This window comes from Lolium perenne, chromosome 7 (genome assembly GCF_019359855.2).
Source record: "Lolium perenne isolate Kyuss_39 chromosome 7, Kyuss_2.0, whole genome shotgun sequence".
In the NCBI taxonomy this organism is placed as follows: Eukaryota; Viridiplantae; Streptophyta; class Magnoliopsida; order Poales; family Poaceae; genus Lolium; species Lolium perenne.
In genome coordinates this window covers 70,891,079-70,913,164 of record NC_067250.2, presented here as the reverse complement: position 1 = coordinate 70,913,164, position 22,086 = coordinate 70,891,079, and the positions used below count along the sequence as shown (strand labels likewise).

General features: G+C 46.9%; 1 protein-coding gene and 1 long non-coding RNA gene across 2 annotated transcripts; both read left to right on the top strand.

The window, feature by feature from the left end:
• Positions 1-4,231: 4,231 nt before the first annotated feature.
• LOC127317139 (uncharacterized) lies at positions 4,232-5,048 on the top strand. Its single transcript, XR_011748501.1, has 4 exons — positions 4,232-4,359; positions 4,430-4,513; positions 4,593-4,694; positions 4,763-5,048. It is a non-coding gene; the product is annotated as an uncharacterized lncRNA (long non-coding RNA).
• A 2,697-nt stretch (positions 5,049-7,745) lies between these two features.
• LOC127317137 (epoxide hydrolase 1) lies at positions 7,746-19,025 on the top strand. Its single transcript, XM_051347659.2, has 3 exons — positions 7,746-8,390; positions 17,166-17,401; positions 18,568-19,025. Exons 1-3 carry the CDS (start codon positions 7,806-7,808, stop codon positions 18,815-18,817), a joined length of 1,071 nt encoding a protein of 356 aa, XP_051203619.1. The 5' UTR covers positions 7,746-7,805; the 3' UTR covers positions 18,818-19,025.
• Positions 19,026-22,086: the final 3,061 nt, after the last annotated feature.

Sequence of the window (22,086 nt, the reverse complement as noted above, 5' to 3'; positions counted from 1 at the left end):
ATGCATGATAGGCCAATCAGAGCAAGCGGCACTGACTGCAGGCCATAGCACCGGCCCATCGGAGCAGATGGTCGCCCAGTTTGCTGCTGAGCCAGGATACTGGTCCGCGTTCGTTGATATTAGCGAGCGTGTGGAGGGACTGCCGGAGGCATTGGACGATGACGCTCGTTCTTCTTTGTCTGAATCCTCCTCGGACGAAGAAGGTGCCGGTCCTTCCCGGAGGGCGGTTGCGGCACCAATGGACCCTGAGTTCTTAAAAACAATGACCATCAGCAATGAAGTCCACTCTGTTCCAGGCCTAGGGGAAGACAGTCTGCAGGTTGGGCAAACTTTTCCAGACAAGGACTCGGCTGACCAAGCAATCAAGAGGTATGCGTTGGCCATATCTCGGCAACACAGAGTGAAGCGATCGATCGAAGGCAGCTGAAAGTCATATGCGTCAAATTGAATGAGGAGGGTTGCAGGGGGAGAGTTATCGCTCGGGTGAGCCCTGGGGTATGTCAGCCATGGCATATCTCAAAAATAGAACCCCATAGCTGCGAGCAATTGGGGTCTCTCAACAAGCACCGCAATGTCACTGCAAAATATGTATCACATATCATGCAAGTGGCGGTGGAAGAAGATATAACCCTTGGTACAAAGAAGCTGCAAAAAACCGCGGAAGATCTGATTGGCTTCCCGGTTAGCTTTAGTAAGGCAAGGCGGGCGAAGGAGGAGATTTTCCAGAGATTGTATGGCACCTATGAGGAGGCATATGATCTTGCCCCGAGACTACTCCATCAGATAGCAGCAACTAACCAGGGGACTCAAGTGGTCAGGAGAGTTTGTCAACACCCTCTGGAGGAAAACCAAGAAATCCTTGATCGTTTATTCCGGCATTCCCCGGACTATACGTGCATTCCATCACCGCCGCCCCTGTGCTGTCAATAGATGGTACCTTTCTCACAGGAAAGTACAAGGGCACACTCTTGGTGGCGATCGCAGCTGACGCAAATAATCAGCTCTTGCCTATTGCCTATGCACTTGTCGAGAGTGAAAACAAAGATAGCTGGTTATGGTTCCTCAGCTGCTTGAAGATGGGAGTCGTGATAGATCGGCCCGATGTTTGCATCATATCAGATCGCAACACAGGCCTTTTGAGCGCTCTCGAAATAATCAAGAATTCATCGGACCCTCTCTGGGGGTGGCCCGACCTGGAGACAAGGTGGTGCATGAGGCACCTGGCTGCCAATTTTTACTCAAAGTTCAAGAACAAGGACTGGTTCAAGCTATTTAAGAGGATGTGCATGCAGAAGACTGGGGCGAAGATGAATGCTATTTGGGCTGGAATCAACAAAGAAATCGAGAGTGCTGCCTTGCCGCCGAGAGAAGACCGGAGGGGCCGGAGGACTGAAATAAATTTGAGTACATGGATTAATCAGAACTGCCCTGATTTAAGTAAGTGGGCGCAAGCTCACGACTCAGGGGCTCGGTACGGCATAATGACCAGCAACATGTCAGAGGTTTACAATGGCGTGCTGAAAGGTGTGCGAGCCCTCCCTATCACAGCCTTGATTACTGAAACTTGGAACCGGACTCTGTCATACTTTGCAGACAGAGTGCAGGTCGCAAACACACGGTATGTGATGAACAAGCAATGGTCTGAAAAGATGCAACGACATTTGGATGAGAAAGCTGAAAAATCCAAAAGTCATGGGTTTCGTCAAATTGATGCACTTAATAATAAGTGGGAAATCCACGTACGAGCCAAGTATGTGAAAGGCCACCATAGAGGATCGAGAAAGCAAGCTGTTCAACTCGGCCCCAACACGTGTGAATGCAGTTGCAACAAGCCCAAGCTTTTAGGATACCCATGTAGTCATGTCCTTAGGGCGGCTGCAGCACAGAACATCAGTGTGGAGAACTACATATCTCCCTACTTCAACATCCAGAACCTACTCGGAACTTGGAACGGTGAGTTCTGGACCTGGGGACTCAACGGACACTATAGGTACGAGTTTCCAGAAAGAACTACCAAATGGGTTCCGGACCCGACATTGAAGAGAACCGCGAGGGGATGACGCCAATCTCGTCGTCATAGGAATGACATGGATCATAGCCAGGCAGGAGAACCTCGACGTTGTCGCCTTTGCAGATGCCCCGGTCATGCGCGAAGGGAATGCCCTTACCGCACCAACAATAACCCTACATGATGTAATTTTTTGTTTTCAAATATTTGTATGTTTGGTGTAATAAAGAGACATGTATTAATGTATTATTATATGTTTGGTGTGCTGTAATAAAATATTTTAATTAAACTTTTATGAATGTCTGATTAATGTATTAATGTATGATTATACCATCGATGGATGCAGGTTATGATGTCGGATTTGCCAGACCTGTTGCGAAGATCCTGCGACGCCGGACACCGTTGCCACCTCTGGTTGAACCCGAATGCGCACTCAAACCCACCTCCGGTCTTCAGGGTACGAACCATTAAGAACATGTTTCTTGTTAACAGTGTTTATGAGGAACATCTCAGGGCCCATGGACTTCTACCATTTTCTAAGCTGACATCGAGCAAGGAGAAGTTCACGTTAGACCCATCTCTTCTATCGGCCCTTGTTGATCGTTGGAGACCTGAAACCCACACCTTCCACTTAAGTTGTGGGGAGCTGACTCCTGCGCTGAAAGATGTTTCCATGATCACAGCCCTGCCAATCAAGGGTACTCCTTTGGTCCCTGCCGCTTATTCTAGTATTTGGCCGACTGAGGTACAGGACCGTCTTGGCGTGGCAATGCCTGCTACGAGCCGCGGAGGGTCACGTCCAAGGGGGGTCCCTCTAAGCTGGTTGGTCAATAATTTTCAAGAGTTACCAGCTGAAGCAGATGCTGCGATCATGAGCCGACATCTTTTTGCGTATTTACTGTACCTATTTGGTATAATGTTTCCTTCGTCCCATGGTGATATTGTGCTCCCGGGTCTTATTAAGATAGCCGAGAACATAGTAGATTTGCCTCCACCACCCAGCCCTTTATACAGCTTTGGTTCTGCAATGCTCGCGTATACCTATAGGGGGTTGTGTGATGCAACAAAGAAAACCAGGGCATCTTCAAAGGGACATATACTTGCTGTAAGCGCAGAGTTTCTTCAGCTATGGTCGTGGGAGTACCTACCAGTTGGGCGTCCCCGCATCCTGAACCCAATTCACCCATACGGCGGTAAGACCGAACAATATGCCCCTCTTACTTTTGGAAGTCGTTGGGTACATGCAAAAAAAAGGTGGTCAAATAATGTAGCACACGGTTGCTACCCCGAATACCACCAACAGTTTGAGGAGCTACAAGAGACCATGGTCAAATGGGACCCATATACGGAACATGACGTGTACATTGTCAGGGGTCTTGTTAAACCACCACCAGATATGCTGCGAGACATACGGTTGTGGTTCACACGATGCAACCTACTCTTTATTTGGATGGTTGAGCCATACAACCCAGAGCGTGTCATGCGGCAGTTTGGTAAGCATCAGGATATTCCCCCACCATCACCAAGACGCCTTGTTGCTGATGTTCATACGTAAGTTCGGTCACTGTAATAGAAACAATGAATTGCACTTCAATTAATCTATTTCATTGTGTAATAAAATTTATTGGATTGTAGGCAAGACAATAAAGGCCTGAGTTGTTTCGACTGGAGTCAGCGTAATCAAACATGGATTACGAAATGGATTGATGAAGTAGAGTCCGATGGAGTACGCGAAAATAGGTAATTACATATTTTAATTCATCTTATCATCATGTACCTTCTAATGTAATTTATCACTGATGCAGAAGGTACAACGGTGAGATACTGCCAACGTATAATGAATGGTATCGCGTTAGCACACGGACTCTCCTCACCGGTCCCCCACCATCGAGTCCGACACACCTCACATGGGCCTCAGCTTACCACCGTGACACTTCGGTACTTGTTATATAATTGTAATTAAGAAAATATGTGTTTATAAGCAATATTAATTTTTTAATTCCATTCAGATTGACGAGTTCAGGCAGATCGCACAGGACGCCCAGGACACTTTGAACTTGCGCAACATGGATAGTACGGAGGGAAAATCCATGGTAAAACGTATTTTTAATACTGCCATTAAAGGGCTTAGGCGTCTTGGTTGCAGCCGTAATGATGATGTTGTCAGTCGAGCATTCGATATGCCGGACGCACCGTCGAACAGACCGAATATGGTACGTGTGAGCCAGCCATCCGCCACACCGACCGTACCAGTTCCCTCTACCTCGCATACATCTAATCCACGACGCGACTCATCTCTACTTGAACGATCACAGTCAGCACACATATCTCAACGCCATGGCGCCACACAGGTAATCAACATGCGTACATACATTCCTTCTGAACTTACAACAATGACACATTTTTTTCCAATTGTATTAGGAGGACGATCATTTTCCGTCATATCCATCTGGACAACGATTCTCCTACACAGAAGGCGAATACTCGCAAAGATTCAACACTCAGGTATGCTCATATTTAATAATTACCTACCAACACGTGATTATTTACATGCCTACTAATAACATGTCGTTTACGTTCGCAGGAATCTGTTGACCCTACGTGGTCCAACATTGGAGCTGGTTTAGGCCACAATATGCCTCCACTTCGTGGTCGTGACCACATGCAATCGCAATACCCAACTCAGGTTAATGCATGTTAATTACATACATGATTATTGCGTGCATGTTTCTGACGGAGCCATTCAATACGCAGGAATCTTTAATCCCGACATGGCCTGATATGACGCAGCAACCACAATACTACGGCAGCACTTCCCAACAACCTCGCGATCATGTTACCGGGATAGTTGAAGAATTCTTCGGAGGTCCTATTTTCAGCTCAGATGCCAGTTTGATTCCCCCAAATCAGGAATCTCCATACGTATTTCATACTCCATCACCAGCAGATGATCCAAGTACAGAGGATGAGGAAAATCAGTACGGCCGAGGTTTGCGCCCACCTCATCCCCCTCGTCCCCGGTTGTCGCCTTCCGGTCGAAAGCCACGGCAGCAACGTCGTCGTCGTCGAGAGGAATGATACACATTTATGTATGCGCGCGACAGACATTTAATCTATGTATGAGACATTTTTCTATGTATCTCGGAGAAATATTAATATTAGTTCCAATAAGTTTTATTTCTAAATTAACTCCAATAATGAAGATGCAACATAAGTAAAAACGTTTAAGATACAACATAATAACTGCAATGAATTTTAAGATACAACGCGAAAGTAAAACAGAAATTAACATACATAGCTAGTACAACAGATCACTCTATTTGCCCTGTGTCCACCGTGGCCATTTTCCGGACTTGTCGCCGCGTTCTTCTGCCGCTTGCGCCTCGGCGGCTCTTTCCCTTAATCTCTTCCTCTCCGCTTCACGGGCCTCTCTGCGCACCTCTTCCTCTGCATACCTACGTGCAACCTCATCATCCATCCTCTTCTGATTCACCTCACGATTTCGAGCTTGCTCCGCCCTTAATTTTTGTATCTGTCTCTCTCTTTCTGCTTTATCATTAGCAATAGCCTTTTCGAAACGCTCTTCCTCATGGAACATTGCCCATGCACGCCGCTGTTTTTCCTCCACCTCACGGCGTGCCCAATCCGGCTGCTCCTGGTCTATCCAATGAAACCACATGCAAAGGGGCGGGGGAGACTACAACACAAATAATACGGTTAATAAACAAAAATTAATGACATACAATTAATTTTTTAATCATGCTGTTAGAACATACCGCAGGCCTTGAGGACGATGAACTTGATTGTCTGGGTGGATCATGATCATAGCTCGCGCACATGTAATATTTCATGCCGAACTTATCTGAAAAATCAACCACCTCCTTCACCTTCGCAAGGCGGCCGCACCAACACCTCTCTGCTCTCACCCCCGGTGGCAAGCTTGCATTCTTCCCCTTCATCGGCCTAAAATCCTGGTCCGAGCAAGGCACACTCATACTCACTCCAATATTTTGCGCACGAAACAGAGACGCGGAGAAGGCAAACTCGATCCTGCTGCTTCGATTTCTATGCGGGGAAGCCGACTTATATAGCCTTCAATTAGTGTGAACAGTACCAAAAAATTAGTGCAGAATTATTGGTATCGGCTGTCCGTGCTCTAATTGCTGTATCAGCACAGAATTCCTACGCATATAGGCCGCTTTCGGTGGTTAATTTCCTGTATCGAGCGGGAAACTCTGACAGTTTCAGCAGACCTTTAAATCAGTGCAGTCAGCTCTTTAGTCAGTGTCAGCAGCTCTTTAGTCAGTGTCAGCAGCACATGTCGGCCGGCCGAATCATGGCGGGACCTGCCTCCACCGGGTGTGGAGGCATCCTCCACGTCACCCTGCCGCCCCATGCGATGGCGGCATGGCCCACCTCGACGGACGGCGGCCTGACGGCGAGCAGCAGCGGTTAACGTGCCGCCACACACTTCGACGGCGGACCCCTGCCGCCACCCAGTCCGGCGGCACCCTCCACGTGTCGCCTGGGGGCGCTGCCGCCACACACAAGGTGGTCTTTTTTGTCAATTTGCCTCACAGGTGGTCCTTTTTATCAATGAATTGGGGCAGGTGGTCTCTTCTGTCAAAATTTCGCTCCATGGAGTACCTGTCAGGCACCCGATACAGATCTGGATCAAAGACGAGTATAGACGAGTGCAGGCGGCGATGCCACATCTCCGAGAGGAACAAGGGGGCTGGCGGAGTGAGGCGCAGCAGCCTGAACGGCGGGAAAGAGAGGAGGCGAGGCAGGGGAGCCGTCGGCGGGGAGGGAGCACGGTGTGGTAGTCTTGCCTGAAAGTTCGATGATAGAGTTCTAGCTTTAGTCCATGCTTTTTTCCTTAAACTGTAGTTACAACTAATCCACGATCGATTGCTAACTAATCTCAATTGCCACCCATATGTCCACTCGCTTTAGTGTCTGAACGTGAGACACCGTGATCCGCTAATCGTCTGCAAGCTCGTACTCCTACTAGTTAATCATTTAGTGTTCATGTCTTGCCACATGACCGAGCTAATCATTTAGTTAACTTTAATTTCCACCAATAAAATGAAATAAAAAGGCACTATATCAAAAATTATGTGATTTCAAATTCTGCCAAATATTACTGACAAATATTTTGTGCGAGGTTTCATTTAACTAACAAACATTGTAGGTGGACGTTCACAGAATTTTCAAGAAGTTATTTAATTAAAGGAACTCAAAGTGATTCCTAGCATGTACTAGCTCATTTTTTGTAGTTAATTCCTAGCAAGCCCAAATATTTGACATGCATCTGTACACTTAAAATGAATCTGCGACATGTTATTAATTCAGGAAAGAGGAAGTACTTATCCAATTTAATATTTATTCGTGTTAATTACCCACAAAAAATGGTACTGGTGAAAAAAAATCATTTGATAATAATAATTAAATAAAGTCGTAAGCATTATGGGCAAAGCCAAACAGAAGAAGAAAAGTTGTGATGTGCGTTCCTTTTTTGCTGTCCATTGGTTGCTTGTGAGTTCACTGAAGAATCCAATCTTTTGAAATCACAACCGGCAGATTAATTATCATGACGAAAGGTAGCACCGTAAGCTAACACATGCTAACGGTGCAAAAAGCTTGGGGCCATGCGCGCGGAACACGGTTCTAAAGCGCAGGCGGTCTATAAAACGACACGTACGTGCGCGCCCCCACTCTCCATCGTCACGTCGCCGCCGATCGACACAACTACACAAGGCACGGCAACCAACACAGTTTGTATTGCTCGCCATCCATGATCAGGACCTGCCTCCACGAGCTCTGCGACACATTCTGCTCCTGCCTACTCCCCCCGTCCTCTCCTCGCCTCGCTCCATCCCCACCCATGGCCTCCGACGAGTCCAGCGTAACCATCACCCACCGCACCGTGGAGCTCCACACCGGCGTTCACCTCCATGTCGCCGAGGCCGGCCCGGCCTCCGTCGCGCCCACGGTCCTGCTCCTCCATGGGTTCCCGGAGCTGTGGTACACGTGGCGGCACCAGATGCTGGCCCTCGCCTCCGCGGGCTACCGCGCAGTGGCCCCCGACTTGCGCGGCTACGGCGGCTCCGATGCTCCGCCCTCCTCGGAGCAGTACACGGCGCTGCATATCGTCGGCGACCTCGTGGCGCTCGTCGACTCGCTCGGAGAGAAGCAGGTGTTCGTGGTGGCGCACGACTGGGGCGCCGTGATGGCGTGGCACCTGTGCATGCTCCGGCCGGACAAGGTGAGGGCGCTGGTCGCCCTCAGCGTCGCGTTCACTCCCCGCAGTCCGGCGAGGAGGCCCGTCGACGGGCTGAAGGCTCTCTTCGGCGACGAGTACTACATCTGCCGCATCCAGGTACCTACCATGCCACCAGAGAATTGCTGCTTTTGTATTCTTGCCATGCTTCGGTTCTACTGTAGTAGCTTTTGCCCGATTTGAGTTGTTTGATGGATGCCACTTCTTTCGTCTTCTTGCCATGTGACATCACTTTTACTTTCTTGTGGAACCACGGACCAGGACGCTATGATTAAAGCGTAGTTCGTTAACTCTGTACTAGGAATTGGTTAGTACAAATTGCGTAAAAGCAAGGCTTCAATTCCATTTCCTGGCCGAGTGAGTTGAGATGTGGGATGGAAAGGGTATTGTCTCACGTCAAATTTCTAAATGCATTCAAATTTAGACAAATCTTTGATATTTTTTTTAAAATAAATGTAGAGAGTATTTTTTTCCACCATGACGTAGTGCTTAGCGCAAAATCTCAATTAAACATAGCACCTAGGTGGTCGATTTTGTAGGACTAGTTATCTAGATTAGCATATACCATCCAGAAATAAATGTCATAGATTCATCTAGATTCGCATATATCCATTCAGAAATCAATGTCGCAGATTTATCTAGATTAGCGTATATCCATCCAGAAATAAATGTCATAGATTCATCTAGATTCGCATATATCCATTCAGAAATCAATGTCGCAGATTTATCTAGATTAGCGTATATCCATCCAGAAATAAATGTCATAGATTCATCTAGATTCGCATATATCCATTCAGAAATCAATGTCGCAGATTTATCTAGATTAGCGTATATCCATTCATAAATAAATGTCGTAGATTTATCTAGATTCGCATATATCCATTAATACATACACATTTTAGTACGTAGACTGGCACATATCCATTAATCCATGCAAATGTAGATAAATCTGTGACACTTATTTCCAAATAGAGGAAATACAAAGCAATAGGATAATAACTCGCCATAAAAAGCTAACAAGCACACGGATACACACCATTTGAATTATATGAATGTATTATAGGTAGTATCATGCATATAATATTAGTAACAAAGCAATATAATGAATGTATTATAGGTAGTATTATGCATTTTATGCATGCAAAAAAGCTGATATATCACTCCAATTAATGACAAGAGAGATTGCAGTGGTACCATACGTAGATACGGTATCATAGCACCTAAGAACAAAAAAAAAATCAAATAAATATTGTACACATATTTGCATTGGAATACTACAAATCAATAAATATAAGAAAAGTACTACTACTATGATACTGCTACATGACACCTTGCATTGTACATGTAGTATCATACACTAATATTATATGCATGATACTGTTGATCGCCAAAACCCACCGGCGGGCAGCGGCCTGTCAACACGGTAGAGCCGGGAAGAGCCTAGAGCTGCGGCTGGCTGAGACCCCTCCGAGCGACGGCCCGCAATGCTCTTCTGGTCACACGCGGCGATGCGAAGTGCAAGGGCGTGCCACCTGACCTATACCTGGTCAGGAAGGTGATGGGGATGCCTCGCTTAGTTCCTGCATGGCATACACGTAAACATTAAATCAGAGCCTCGATCGGCTCTCAGGCTATCCTGTGAATCGGCTCAAAGAGCCGATCCACCCATGATCCGTACAGGGTGCACGAATACCTGGTGATCCTGCTTGATCAAGATAAAGCTAATGAGATCTACGACGATTTAGGGTTTTCACCGCATAATCGGATCATCCTACTCCAGGTTGGGCCTCGCGGCCACGCACGGTGCTCGTAAGCCGATCCTAAACAAGGCCACACAACCAACGTGACGTTGATCATCGGAACATCCTGTTTAGGACTTGCGAACGCCACCCTACGTGCCGCTGGATCCTCCCCCCCTTCGTAAGGCCTAACTATTGCAGATATTAAACTAATCCTTGCGGAGCAAGGAGCAATCGTAACGGATCAGATCTACTAGATGATGAACAAGCGGTGCCGCCCCACGCACGAGATAGGCGTGAGGGCGGCTAGACATGCGAGGGTTGCACTACGTAAGCATGTTTATACGAAGAGCTATGCTAACCCTAACACATCTATGATAACTACGTTGCCCGCCATCAAAGACGCTTCAAGACGGGCAACGCATGAACAACGTGGGGCTTGTGCTTTGCCTAGATCGCAAGATGCGATCTAGGCAGCATGTCGCTTACCCGATTGAAACCCTCGAGACGAAGGAGTTGGCGATGCGCCGAGATTGGTTTGTTTTTGGGGTGAACGTTGTGTTGTTGTTTATTCCATAAACCCTAGATACATATTTATAGTCCAAATGGACTTTCTAATTCGGACGTGCACCTAACCGTGCACGAGTAAAACTCTAACTTTTAATCTAAAGATACGATCCACTAAATTACAGATACAATGGGCAATTCAGCCCAACTTCGTGCATAAGGCCAATTCTTGTTTTTCCTTCCATGTATATCTTCAAGTCTTTCTCAATCGTGGCCCACCTCCGACTCGGTCAAATTCTGGTGATAACACATGCCCCCCTGGTTTTGGAATTGGTAATTCCAAAATCACTCTGTTTTCCTTCGTCGGGTCATGTCGTGGCAGAACCGTCGCAGTATCCTTCATCATGATGCCCTGCCTCCTCAACTTCTCCGCGTGATCTGGCAGTTTTTTTTCTTCTTAGGCACCACTTCCTCGGAAACTGCTGTGGCATTGAATTTCCACTATATCTCCTTTTATTTAACCGCTACGCACAGTTCTCCTCCGTATCTCCATCGCACTAGCACTCCAAAAGCCCTCCTGCCACCATGTCTTCTTCCTCCTCTGCTCCATCGGGTCCTTCCAGCCAGTCCTCCGCATCCCGTGAGCCGACGCCGGAGTATAATCCGGCAGAGGTCCATGCAGCGAACATCCGCCGCGCCATTGCGGCCGGGGAGGAGTCAGACCACGACTTCTCCATCTGGTCCGAGGACGACCAGTCCTCGACGGACGGGGAGAGCGACCTCCGCTTCCTCGCCGTTGGGGCAACGGAGGAGGAGAGCGACGACGACAGCTTCTCCTGCGACTTCACCTCTTCCGGGGAGGAGGAGGAGCAGGAAGAGGAGGAGGAGGACGACGACGAGAGCTCCTCCGACGAGCCGCCGGCCAAGCGGTTCTGCCCTTGGCCGGGCAATCTTAGCGACTTCGACAGCGACGAGGACGCCGCTGACGAAGAGGATGAAGACAACGAGGACCCGGTCGGCGGCCATTGGAGCGGCAGCGAGCCCGCCGGGAGCAGCCGAGCAGCGGCGACGGCGGCGACGACGAGGGCAGTGATGGCCCGTAGACAGGACCTCTAGAATAGGGCCAGTAGTAGTAGATGGGGCAATGTATCCCCTAGTACTTCCTTTTGAGAGCAATCAGCTCTTTTATGTAAGAAATCTAATCAATGAAGAACTTTCCCCAATTTGATCTTGCCGATTTCCTTTGAGTTTAATTTAGCCGATTCCTCCTTCTACTGACCTTGCCGATTCGCCCCCTTTGCCAATGCGTAATGAGCCGATAGTACCACACCGGTCCTTTGAATTTCACCCTTCCCTTCCTCAACTGATGCAGGATCTTTCAGGAAAGCCTTTGAACTTTCTAACCAAACCCAATAATCCTCTTCAGTACTCATCATCGTGAAGAAGGTTGCAATGAAGGATCAGCCGATAGTATCCCCAATCGGCTCTTTAAACAGAGCAAAAGAGAGCATCCACCAGGCCTGCTGCCCCCCGAGCCTTACTCGAGGCGAGAATGTCAGAGAGAATGCGCCAAAGCCGATCCCTTTTCTTCCTCCGTTAGCCGATAATCTTTCGTCCTAAAGATTAGAAATCCTTGACAACGGGGTTCAGGAACCCGGATCGGCTCGAAGTGGCTGAAGAAGTTTCCATTGTTTTACTCACTCGAGGCAACAGAAGGTACCACCGTTGGCCTGGATCTGGTGGAGACTCGATAGACATTGCATAATTTCTGCTAAAGTCGATGGTTGTGCATCGGCTGTCTTTCAATTCTAACGTCGATGCCCTTGCATCGGCTGTAAATTTTTTTGTTTTTTTTTTTTTTTACTGGCCGATTTTCTCCCATCGATATATCCTCGCAAATACAGGGCCTTCAGATGCCTGTAGCTCTTATCTTGTGGCTTCTCAAAGATAACCGGCCGTGGGCCGCAGTCAAGTTGTGCCACGGATGTCTCATCTAACCCTGGAGCACTGAACTCTGAAGGGAGGATGAACACCATGTTCGTGCCAGCCGATGTCTCATCATCGGCTCTCCTTTGTTTGGGGCGCCACTCCATTCTCCGTGGACGACCCTCTTCATTCAGGGCTCGCTGAACCTTTGCAGCCAGATCAGGCCGTGCCTTCCTCAACGTATGCAAGTATAACCTTTCGGCTTCCTCCAGGCCGCGCAACCGCTGAACCCTGCGTTTCTGCGAACGGCTGAGTCCGTCAGGGCACCACCTTGGACGGTGGTACCTGTCTTCTTCTTCTTCTAGTCCCTCGTCTTCTGAATCCTCAAGATCTGCCCAACGAGGTGACTCAGCGCGTTTGCTTGGTGGTGGGAGAGGCCCTAAGCGCTCAAACACAGACACGTTGGCTGCCTCCTTCTTCTTCTTGTTGCATTCTGGGCAATTGCCGATTGTGGGCAATCGGCTCATTCCTGAATCCCAGCAGTGTCTGAAGAAAGGGCAATCCCAGTGTCTGGCGTTGTCTTCTTGCTCCCTTGGCCTGTCCGTGGCACGGCGCTCGTGCTCCTCCTCATCGCGATCCTGCCGACGATGCCTTCTGGCTTCTCTAGCCAGACGATCTCCTTCATCATCATAGTTGGACCGTCGGCGTTGGTCATACTGACTCACATATTTGTTGAGGAGGTGATCAGAGAGAGGTCGCTGATATCTTATGTTCTTCACTTCTCCCTCTGTGACGTAGCGCTTGCCATCATGATGGAGCCGATCGCGTGGAGCGGCCTCTTCGTGTCCTTGCTATGAGAGCAGCTGCCCTCATCTCCATCTTTGCCGAGTGGTTCCCGTGCCCTACCATGTTGACGCTGAACGTGGGACCTGGCTGGCAGCCCTCGGGGTAGATGACTTCTACCATATTAACGGCGGGGAAGGGCTGGGTGTCTACCTTCATGGCGTATTGGTTGAAAATTAAACGCCCCTTCTCTATCGCCGCTTGGATGTGCTGACGCCACACCCTGCGATCGTTGGTGGCATGGGAAAGCGAGTTGTGGAATTTGCAAGACGGCTTTCCGTTTAGCTCTTGCGCCGTAGGGAACTTGAGACCTTCGGGAATCGTCAACTGTTTCTCCTTAAGCAGAGGTCGAAGATTTGTTTAGTCTTGGTCACGTCAAAATCAAATCCACCTGGGCGGCCCGAGGTGGTTTTACCCATTTGCGGGATACGGGAGTTCCTCCCCGAGTCCACTCAGCCACCGCTATTTCTTGGTCTCCGCAGCACTTCACCTTCCTCTGTATCGACCATGACTACTGCACGCTTGAACTTGTCTTGGTACAGTGCAGGTGGCGCTGTTCATATGCCGATAGTTTACGAACCATGTGCGCCGGCGAGGATAATCTGCTTGGGAGGCCATGTCCTTGAGCTGTGTTGCAAGGCCAGCTCTTTGCCCGATTCGGCTTCCTTTTCGGTTATACGAACCGAATAACATCGGTTCCTCAGATTTCTGAAGCGCTGGATGTACTCTGCCACCGTTTCTCCGCGCTTCTGACGTAGTTGTGCTAGATCGGCAATGCTAGACTCGGAAGCTTCTGAATGGTATTGCATATGGAACTGTTCTTCCAATTGCTTCCAAGATCGGATGGAATTTGCCGGCAAAGAGGTATACCATCCAAAAGCCGATCCGTGAGGGACCGTGAAAAGAGCCTCACGCGTAGCTGATCCGACACCGAAGCCGGTCCTAGTTGCGCCAAATATCGGCCGATGTGCTCGATGGAGTCGGAGCCATCCGATCCACCGAATTTGGAGAAGTCAGGGAGGCGAGATGTAGGTGGCAGCGGGATCATCTCGTACTCGTCGGGGTACGTCTTGGAATAGCCGAATTCCCTACTTTTAGGCATAATACCGAACTTTTCTCTCAGTATGGTGCGATCTGATCCACCGTCTGGCTGCAGGAGATGTATTACGAAGATTCGCCGGGGTGGCGTACTTAGCCAGCCATGTTTGCTTTTCCAGCTCTGAGCCAACTGCAGGAGCTGGGCTCGGGAGTTTCGTCGGGGTGGCGTACTTAGTTAGCCACGTCTGCTTCTCAAGCTCTGTTGCCGACGTTCCTCCTGTTTGCGCCGGAGTCCCTGACGTTGTGGCCTGGTTTGAGAGTGGCCAGTTGCCACAATCTGGCACATACGTGCATGCATATCCTTGAGGGATCTCCTTGGGCGCCTCAGCCAAGAACTGGTAGTCACTAGGGTCACCACCGATCTTGTAAACGACGAATGCCGGTGTAGCCGGCACTTCAGCTGGTGCTGCCAACGCGTATGGCAGCGGTGGACGGGATCGGAGTGGCAACTCTCCTTGGTGCGTCCCGAGAGCTGGTCCTGACGGCGAGTGCGGTGGCTCATGATCTCCTGGATCACGCGCAGAGCGAGACGCTCCAACATGTTGACCAAGTTTTCAGAGTGGCGGTGTAGCGAGTGAGCCACCAAGTAGTTGATCTCCTGCCGAAGGGCCCTGGTGCGTTCCTCCGACGGGGCAGAGAGATCTATCCCATCGAGTGCACCTTGTGGTGAGAACCCCTTCCATCTGATGCCATGGGTACGGGTTCTCTGAAAAGAGCCGATGAGGTCGGCTTCGAGGGTGGCCTTGATCTCGTCATGTTTCTTCTTGAGCTCAGCAGGCAGCTCCTCGTAGGTGACTGGCGTGCCGTCCGCCGCCATCTCAGATGTAGATGGCGATGTGGTTGATGTAGATGATTGTCCCACCGGGCGTGCCAGAATGTGTTGATCGCCAAAACCCACCGGCGGGCAGCGGCCTGTCAACACGGTAGAGCCGGGAAGAGCCTAGAGCTGCGGCTGGCTGAGACCCCTCCGAGCGACGGCCCGCAATGCTCTTCTGGTCACACGCGGCGATGCGAAGTGCAAGGGCGTGCCACCTGACCTATACCTGGTCAGGAAGGTGATGGGGATGCCTCGCTTAGTTCCTGCATGGCATACACGTAAACATTAAATCAGAGCCTCGATCGGCTCTCAGGCTATCCTGTGAATCGGCTCAAAGAGCCGATCCACCCATGATCCGTACGGGGTGCACGAATACCTGGTGATCCTGCTTGATCAAGATAAAGCTAATGAGATCTACGACGATTTAGGGTTTTCACCGCATAATCGGATCATCCTACTCCAGGTTGGGCCTCGCGGCCACGCACGGTGCTCGTAAGCCGATCCTAAACAAGGCCACACAACCAACGTGACGTTGATCATCGGAACATCCTGTTTAGGACTTGCGAACGCCACCCTACGTGCCGCTGGATCCTCCCCCCCTTCGTAAGGCCTAACTATTGCAGATATTAAACTAATCCTTGCGGAGCAAGGAGCAATCGTAACGGATCAGATCTACTAGATGATGAACAAGCAGGGTGCCGCCCCCACGCCTGAGATAGGCGTGAGGGCGGCTAGACATGCGAGGGTTGCACTACGTAAGCATGTTTATACGAAGAGCCATGCTAACCCTAACACATCTATGATAACTACGTTGCCCGCCATCAAAGACGCTTCAGTACGGGCAACGCATGAACAACGTGGGGCTTGTGCTGCCTAGATCGCAAGATGCGATCTAGGCAGCATGTCGCTTACCTGATTGAAACCCTCGAGACGAAGGAGTTGGCGATGCGCCGAGATTGGTTTGTTTTTGGGGTGAACGTTGTGTTGTTGTTTATTCCATAAACCCTAGATACATATTTATAGTCCAGCGGACTTTCTAATTCGGACGTGCACCTAACCGTGCACGAGTAAAACTCTAACTTTTAATCTAAAGATACGATCCACTAAATTACAGATACAATGGGCAATTCAGCCCAACTTCGTGCATAAGGCCAATTCTTGTTTTTCCTTCCATGTATATCTTCAAGTCTTTCTCAATCGTGGCCCACCTCCGACTCGGTCAAATTCTGGTGATAACAGATACTGCTATATGATACTGACTATTGTGACTAGTCTAAGACTCTTGGTGCAACACAACCGTGTAGTAATTATTGATTTGATATATTCCTATTCTTCGGCCTGACTTGAGTTGTTTGATGGATCAATTTCTGTTCTTAATTTCTGTTCTAGTCATTTGATATTACTTATACTCCCTCTGTTCGATTTTAATCGACGCGGGCTTAGCTCACTATATACACGTAGCTAGGTATGGAGCAACGTCAATTAAAAGCGACCAGAGGTAGTATTTCCTCGCAACGGGAAATTACTTCTAGCTGGTTTCTTCTGTGAAAAATTAAGCCAGTATGTGACGCAATGTCAAGCCAAAATGAAATATGATTAAACTTTAGGGCCGGCAGAGTAGGTGGCTAATTTTGCATGATTAATTAGGACCGACTCTAGCACTCGTAATAAACAGACGAAAGAATAGTACGTATGTCGTCCTAGGATAATAAGTTGCACACAGATGATTCAAGCTACCAACCAATGGATTTCCATGGTATATATTCGGCAGAACCGTTTGGTTATCTTTTATTCGTGTATTGCAATACGGTTTTATTCGCTTCTACTTTCTGTAAAAAAGAATGAACATACATGAAACGTCATGACTAAATCCATTGCTTTTCTAGTTAAATCATATATACTGCCACTAGAGTTGCATCAGAAAAAATTGTGACTGATTTGCAGGAGCCAGGAGCAATCGAATCAGAATTCGCGCGCCTTGGCACGGAGCAGGTGCTAAGAAAATTCTTCGCTTATCGTACCCCTGGCCCGCTGTTCATGCCAAAGGGAGGATGGGGATCACCGGACGATGAGGTGCCCTTGCCGAGCTGGATCACAGAGGAGGACATCAAGTATTACACCTCCCAATTTGACAAGACAGGTTTCACCGGGGGGTTGAACTACTACCGCGCCTTAAACAAGTAATTAAGCTAATTACTTTTGTCCTTTTAAGCAAGAACCGTATCATTTAGGCTGGTCATAGTGAACTTAGATTAGTAACATATGCCATGTTACTAGTCTAAGTTATTACCTTCATAGTGGACAGTAACTTATATGTGGTGTCATTCATTGTGTTATTAGTATGTTGTAGACTCATCTTGCATTGGGGTGTGTGATGTTATGGTAACATAGCTAGTTACCAGCCCACTCTCTATCTTCATTTATTGGCATGACATATCATCAAAACGTATTAAGATGTGTGATGTTACTAGCAATGTTACTCTCACTATAAGTAGTCTTAGGAACAAGGATCACATAATTTAGAGTTTTTTGAGCGAGTGTCAAATATATTTTCCAAAATATATTGGTGAACACACCTTTTCTTTCAAGATTTTTTTATTGGCTGTCCCACGAGGAAGTTCACCTTGTTAGAACAAAGAATGTGGTTGGGGTTATTTTAAGTGCAATAAAATCATTTTTATATGATAAAAAGGAAATAAATTAAATATATGGCAATGAATGACTTTTCGGAATAACATTGTGGGCTAAAGATAGAATTTAATAAATCATACTTCCTATCTTCTTAATACAAGGCCACTATCAAAAATACATTAATTAGCTTTTTACCTCATAGGATGGTGCTTATTAATGCAAACATTGCATGCAACTATAGAGAAAGAACCACTACATTTAGTATATTTAATTAGCCTGGAACTTGAGAACATTGGCACATAAATAATCGTGGTATTTAAAATACCACTTGGCTTTGTTTGCTTGGTACCTAGAATATGGGTTTGTGGCGATGTATACAAGACCGTAGGGATTAATATTTTCGGTTACTCTTTGGTTCCAAAATATAGTGCATCCAACCTTCATATTACCAATCTGATATATTTAGATATGGCCTCAAATATATGTTCACTGTATTTATTCTGTTAATAGTTTCCTAATTTATGTTCAATAATGCCATTTTTGTGAAAGTGCCTTATTAAAAATTATACTCAATTTATCTGCACTATACTCGTAAAAGTACGATAACCGCTGATCCCTCGAAGAAATGTTAGTGTAAATGGATTTGTCAGATACGTATTGCATCACACAATGTCATGAACTTAGTATATAATAACCACATTTCATCTACGTTTAGGACATGGGAGCTAACATCACCATGGACGGGAGATCACATAAAAGTACCAACCAAGTTCATAGTTGGCGATCTGGATTTGACGTACCACACTGCGGGCATACAAGATTTCATTCACAAAGGTGGACTCAAGAAGTTTGTTCCATTGCTGGATGATGTGGTGGTAATGAAAGATGTTGGCCATTTCATAAATGAAGAGAAGCCAGAGGAAGTTAGTGCGCATATACTCAGCTTCATACAGAAATTCAACTGAAATGAGATATAACGGGGACAAGGTCAAAGTGTACATTCATGTTGAAAGTGCTATTAAACACACTTCTTTGTTGTGTTACTTAAATTCATATGCTGAGACTATTTTACTGTATGGTTGCAAGCTCATTAATTTATTATGTTTGATTTGTAATGTTAATTTCACTGATAACTATCATCCTTTCATGCTATTATATTGGTTTTTTTTGTTCGATCGTCTGGATGTTCATGCATAAGACATTGCTGAAATATGTGGATTTCAATATTTATTTATGCCACTTGACAAGTAGCATGACCAACTTCAGAGATATATTGCCAAGGAAATCTCATACACATTAGCTACAAAGAGCTAGCAAATAAGGTGAATATTGTGGTTAATAATGGGGCATATTATGTACTCCCTGCATACCGGTTTATAGAGCAATTATGTATTTCGAGAAAGAAGTTTGATTACAAATTTTGTCAACAAAAAATAAGATATATGCCAAAAATTATACTATTGGGTTCATATTCAAAAGAAGTTCCAATAGTATATTTTTTATGATATATATCTTATACTTCATTTATCAAATTAGTAGTTAAAGTATTTTCTCGAAATACGTAATAGTCATGTGGTAGTTAATTTGTCTTCGCTTGATACTTTATTGATTGAAGGGGAACAAAATTGCACGGTCACTGTCTCATCTCTACTTATAGTAACTTAATATAGCTTCATTTACTTACAAACAGTTACGTTTCAAGTTTCTTATCAAATTAATACTTTCTCATCTCCTTTTGCATTTGCATGAACGTTCAAGGGAATGATTGGTTAGCAAGCACTTATTTTTCAATCACCCTGCTGTTTTTAGTTTTTAGTTATGTTAAACAGAAGGCCGTAGGTCTACCTTAAATTAATAAGACCGTTGCCGGCAAGTTGTTACATGGTGCTGAAGAACAGCTAATAGGAGACGAAAAACAACAAGCATACAAGAATGAAAAGAAACATAGCTTGAGCTTCGTGTCCGTTGTCTAGCCTTGCGATACGTGTGAAGAGGCGCCGAAGCTGGTGAAGAGGACCGCCTGACAAGGGATTAACTTGTCAATGCCTAAAGATTATAGACTTAGGATTTCGTAGAAAGTAGAGTGCAAGTAGATCTCGAAGGTTCGGCCGAAAAGGTGCTCGACTCAGAAATTGCGGTGGTGCGTTCACAATAGAATCGATCCTTTATTTCTCCCTCGACTCCCCTTTATATAGGAGGCGGAGCCGAGACTTTTCGTGCCGTGTAAGTTACAAACAACGAGATGCATATTGGGCCTTCCCTATTTTGCTATATTATTCCTAATGCAACTCTATTTTCCTTATCCGAAGTTCTATGAGCTTTTGGGCCTTCAAAGCTTCGGTTTCTTCGGGCTTCATGTTTTCTTCAGATAACTCGGGTGTCTTATTTAGCATGCTTATTTGGCATACCTATGTCAGTAGCCCCCCCCCGAGATTCGCAGAGTCGAGTAAAATCTCCCTCGTAAAACCAAGTCGCATATTCACAAACTTTCGAATCATAATGAATATTTTGCTCAATGTCTATCTAGTACAGGGATAATTGTAGATGGGGCTGGTTCATCTGACGGATCAGGTTTAACTGCTCTTAGGCAAACCCGCAAAAACCTACTTCAAGCTCAAGTCCCTGGACTCAAACTTGGGAAACTGGCGTAATTCGACACGCTTCGCTTATGGACTTATCGTGAATCGAATCCCAACAGTATTTTATCGAGTACCTAACGCGTCCGCTATGATTTTTCTTCGCATCTGCTGACACGGATAATAGTGGGAGAGCGCATTCGGGTGCGATACCACGCCACACAGGACATATCCTGGGGTCTTACCTTCGTAATCTCTTTCGAGTTACAACATTCAGAGTTTTTTCCGCGGCAGACGCGCTCTGAGAATATTTTGTCGAGTAACTTTATCGGCTGCTGGAATTTTTTATTTATTTGAGTTGACTCGTGGGATTATATCTTGATCTCCCGATGGGAGTACATGACGAGTTATATGTAACTCGAAGATGTACGAAGGGATTTCTTCACATGCAAGTCTATATTGTCTTGACACTTTCTCTTCTTTTTCTCCTTCATATTTCATCGGGTGCGCGACCAGCGCTCCTAATGGGAGTAGCCCCCGAGACTACAGCCGAGTATTTGCACTTGGTTGTAGGCTCAACTTCTGTTATTTTGATCAACTCTATATTTTTCTTTTCACGTATCCATCTTATCAGAAGTACGCACAATACTTCTGATAAGAGTAGCCCCCGAGCATATGAACATGTACTTGCATCTGGGCATAAGCTCTCGAATATTTTTTAATTATATATTGCTTCATCTCTCGAAGTTTTCTGTCCGCTATTTTTTGCGCCACCTCCCGAAGTTTTCTTTACTGTGACGTCGATGCTGACGAAAGCCACGACTCCTAGTGTACCACTGTTTTGTGGGTCCAAACTTCTGCACGCTCTCCACGTCGCGCAAGTGGCGCGCACACGTCTTCCGATATTCCTGGCACGCGCGCAGTAACATCCCCGTAGTAAATTTAAAGTGAAAAGACCTTTTACCCCACGAGAACATAGAGAGCTCAGGATCTCCTCTCTTCTCATCCAACGGCTGAGCTTCATCGTATTCCTCTATAAAATCTTACCCTACTCCTCTTTTTCCCCTTTGTTGCGCCACACATCTTCTCTCTCTGTTCTTCTTCCTCCTCGAGCACCTCGCGCCCGCACTCTGCTTCCTTTCTCCCTTTTCTCCACCATGTCTTCCGCCATGCTTCCGCGCACCAAGCGATACACGTCCCGCGCTTCAGGCACCAAAGAGCGCATGGAGAAGGCCAAGATCTCCGGATGGGAGAGGTCAAAGCTTTCCGCGCAGGATAAGAAGATGCTGAAGAAGATGGGTCTGCTTAACAATGAAGCGATGCAGATGCCCGAAGATGAGAGTTTGCCCCATCCTCCTATCGGTTTCCGGGTAACCTTCGTTGACTTCCTCATTCGTGGCCTCTCTATTCCTGTCCATGAATTTCTCCGGGGCCTCCTTTTTATCTATGCGATCCAGCTGCACCAGCTGACCCCCAACTCTCTCCTTCACATCTCCATTTTCATCACTCTTTGCGAGTGTTTCCTGGGCATCCACCCTCACTGGGGCCTATGGAAACACATCTTTTATCTCCGGCGCAACAACTCGAAGAATGTCATCTACAACGTAGGTGGCGTTTGCATTTGTATCCGCCCGGAAGTCGGATATTTTGATGTGAAG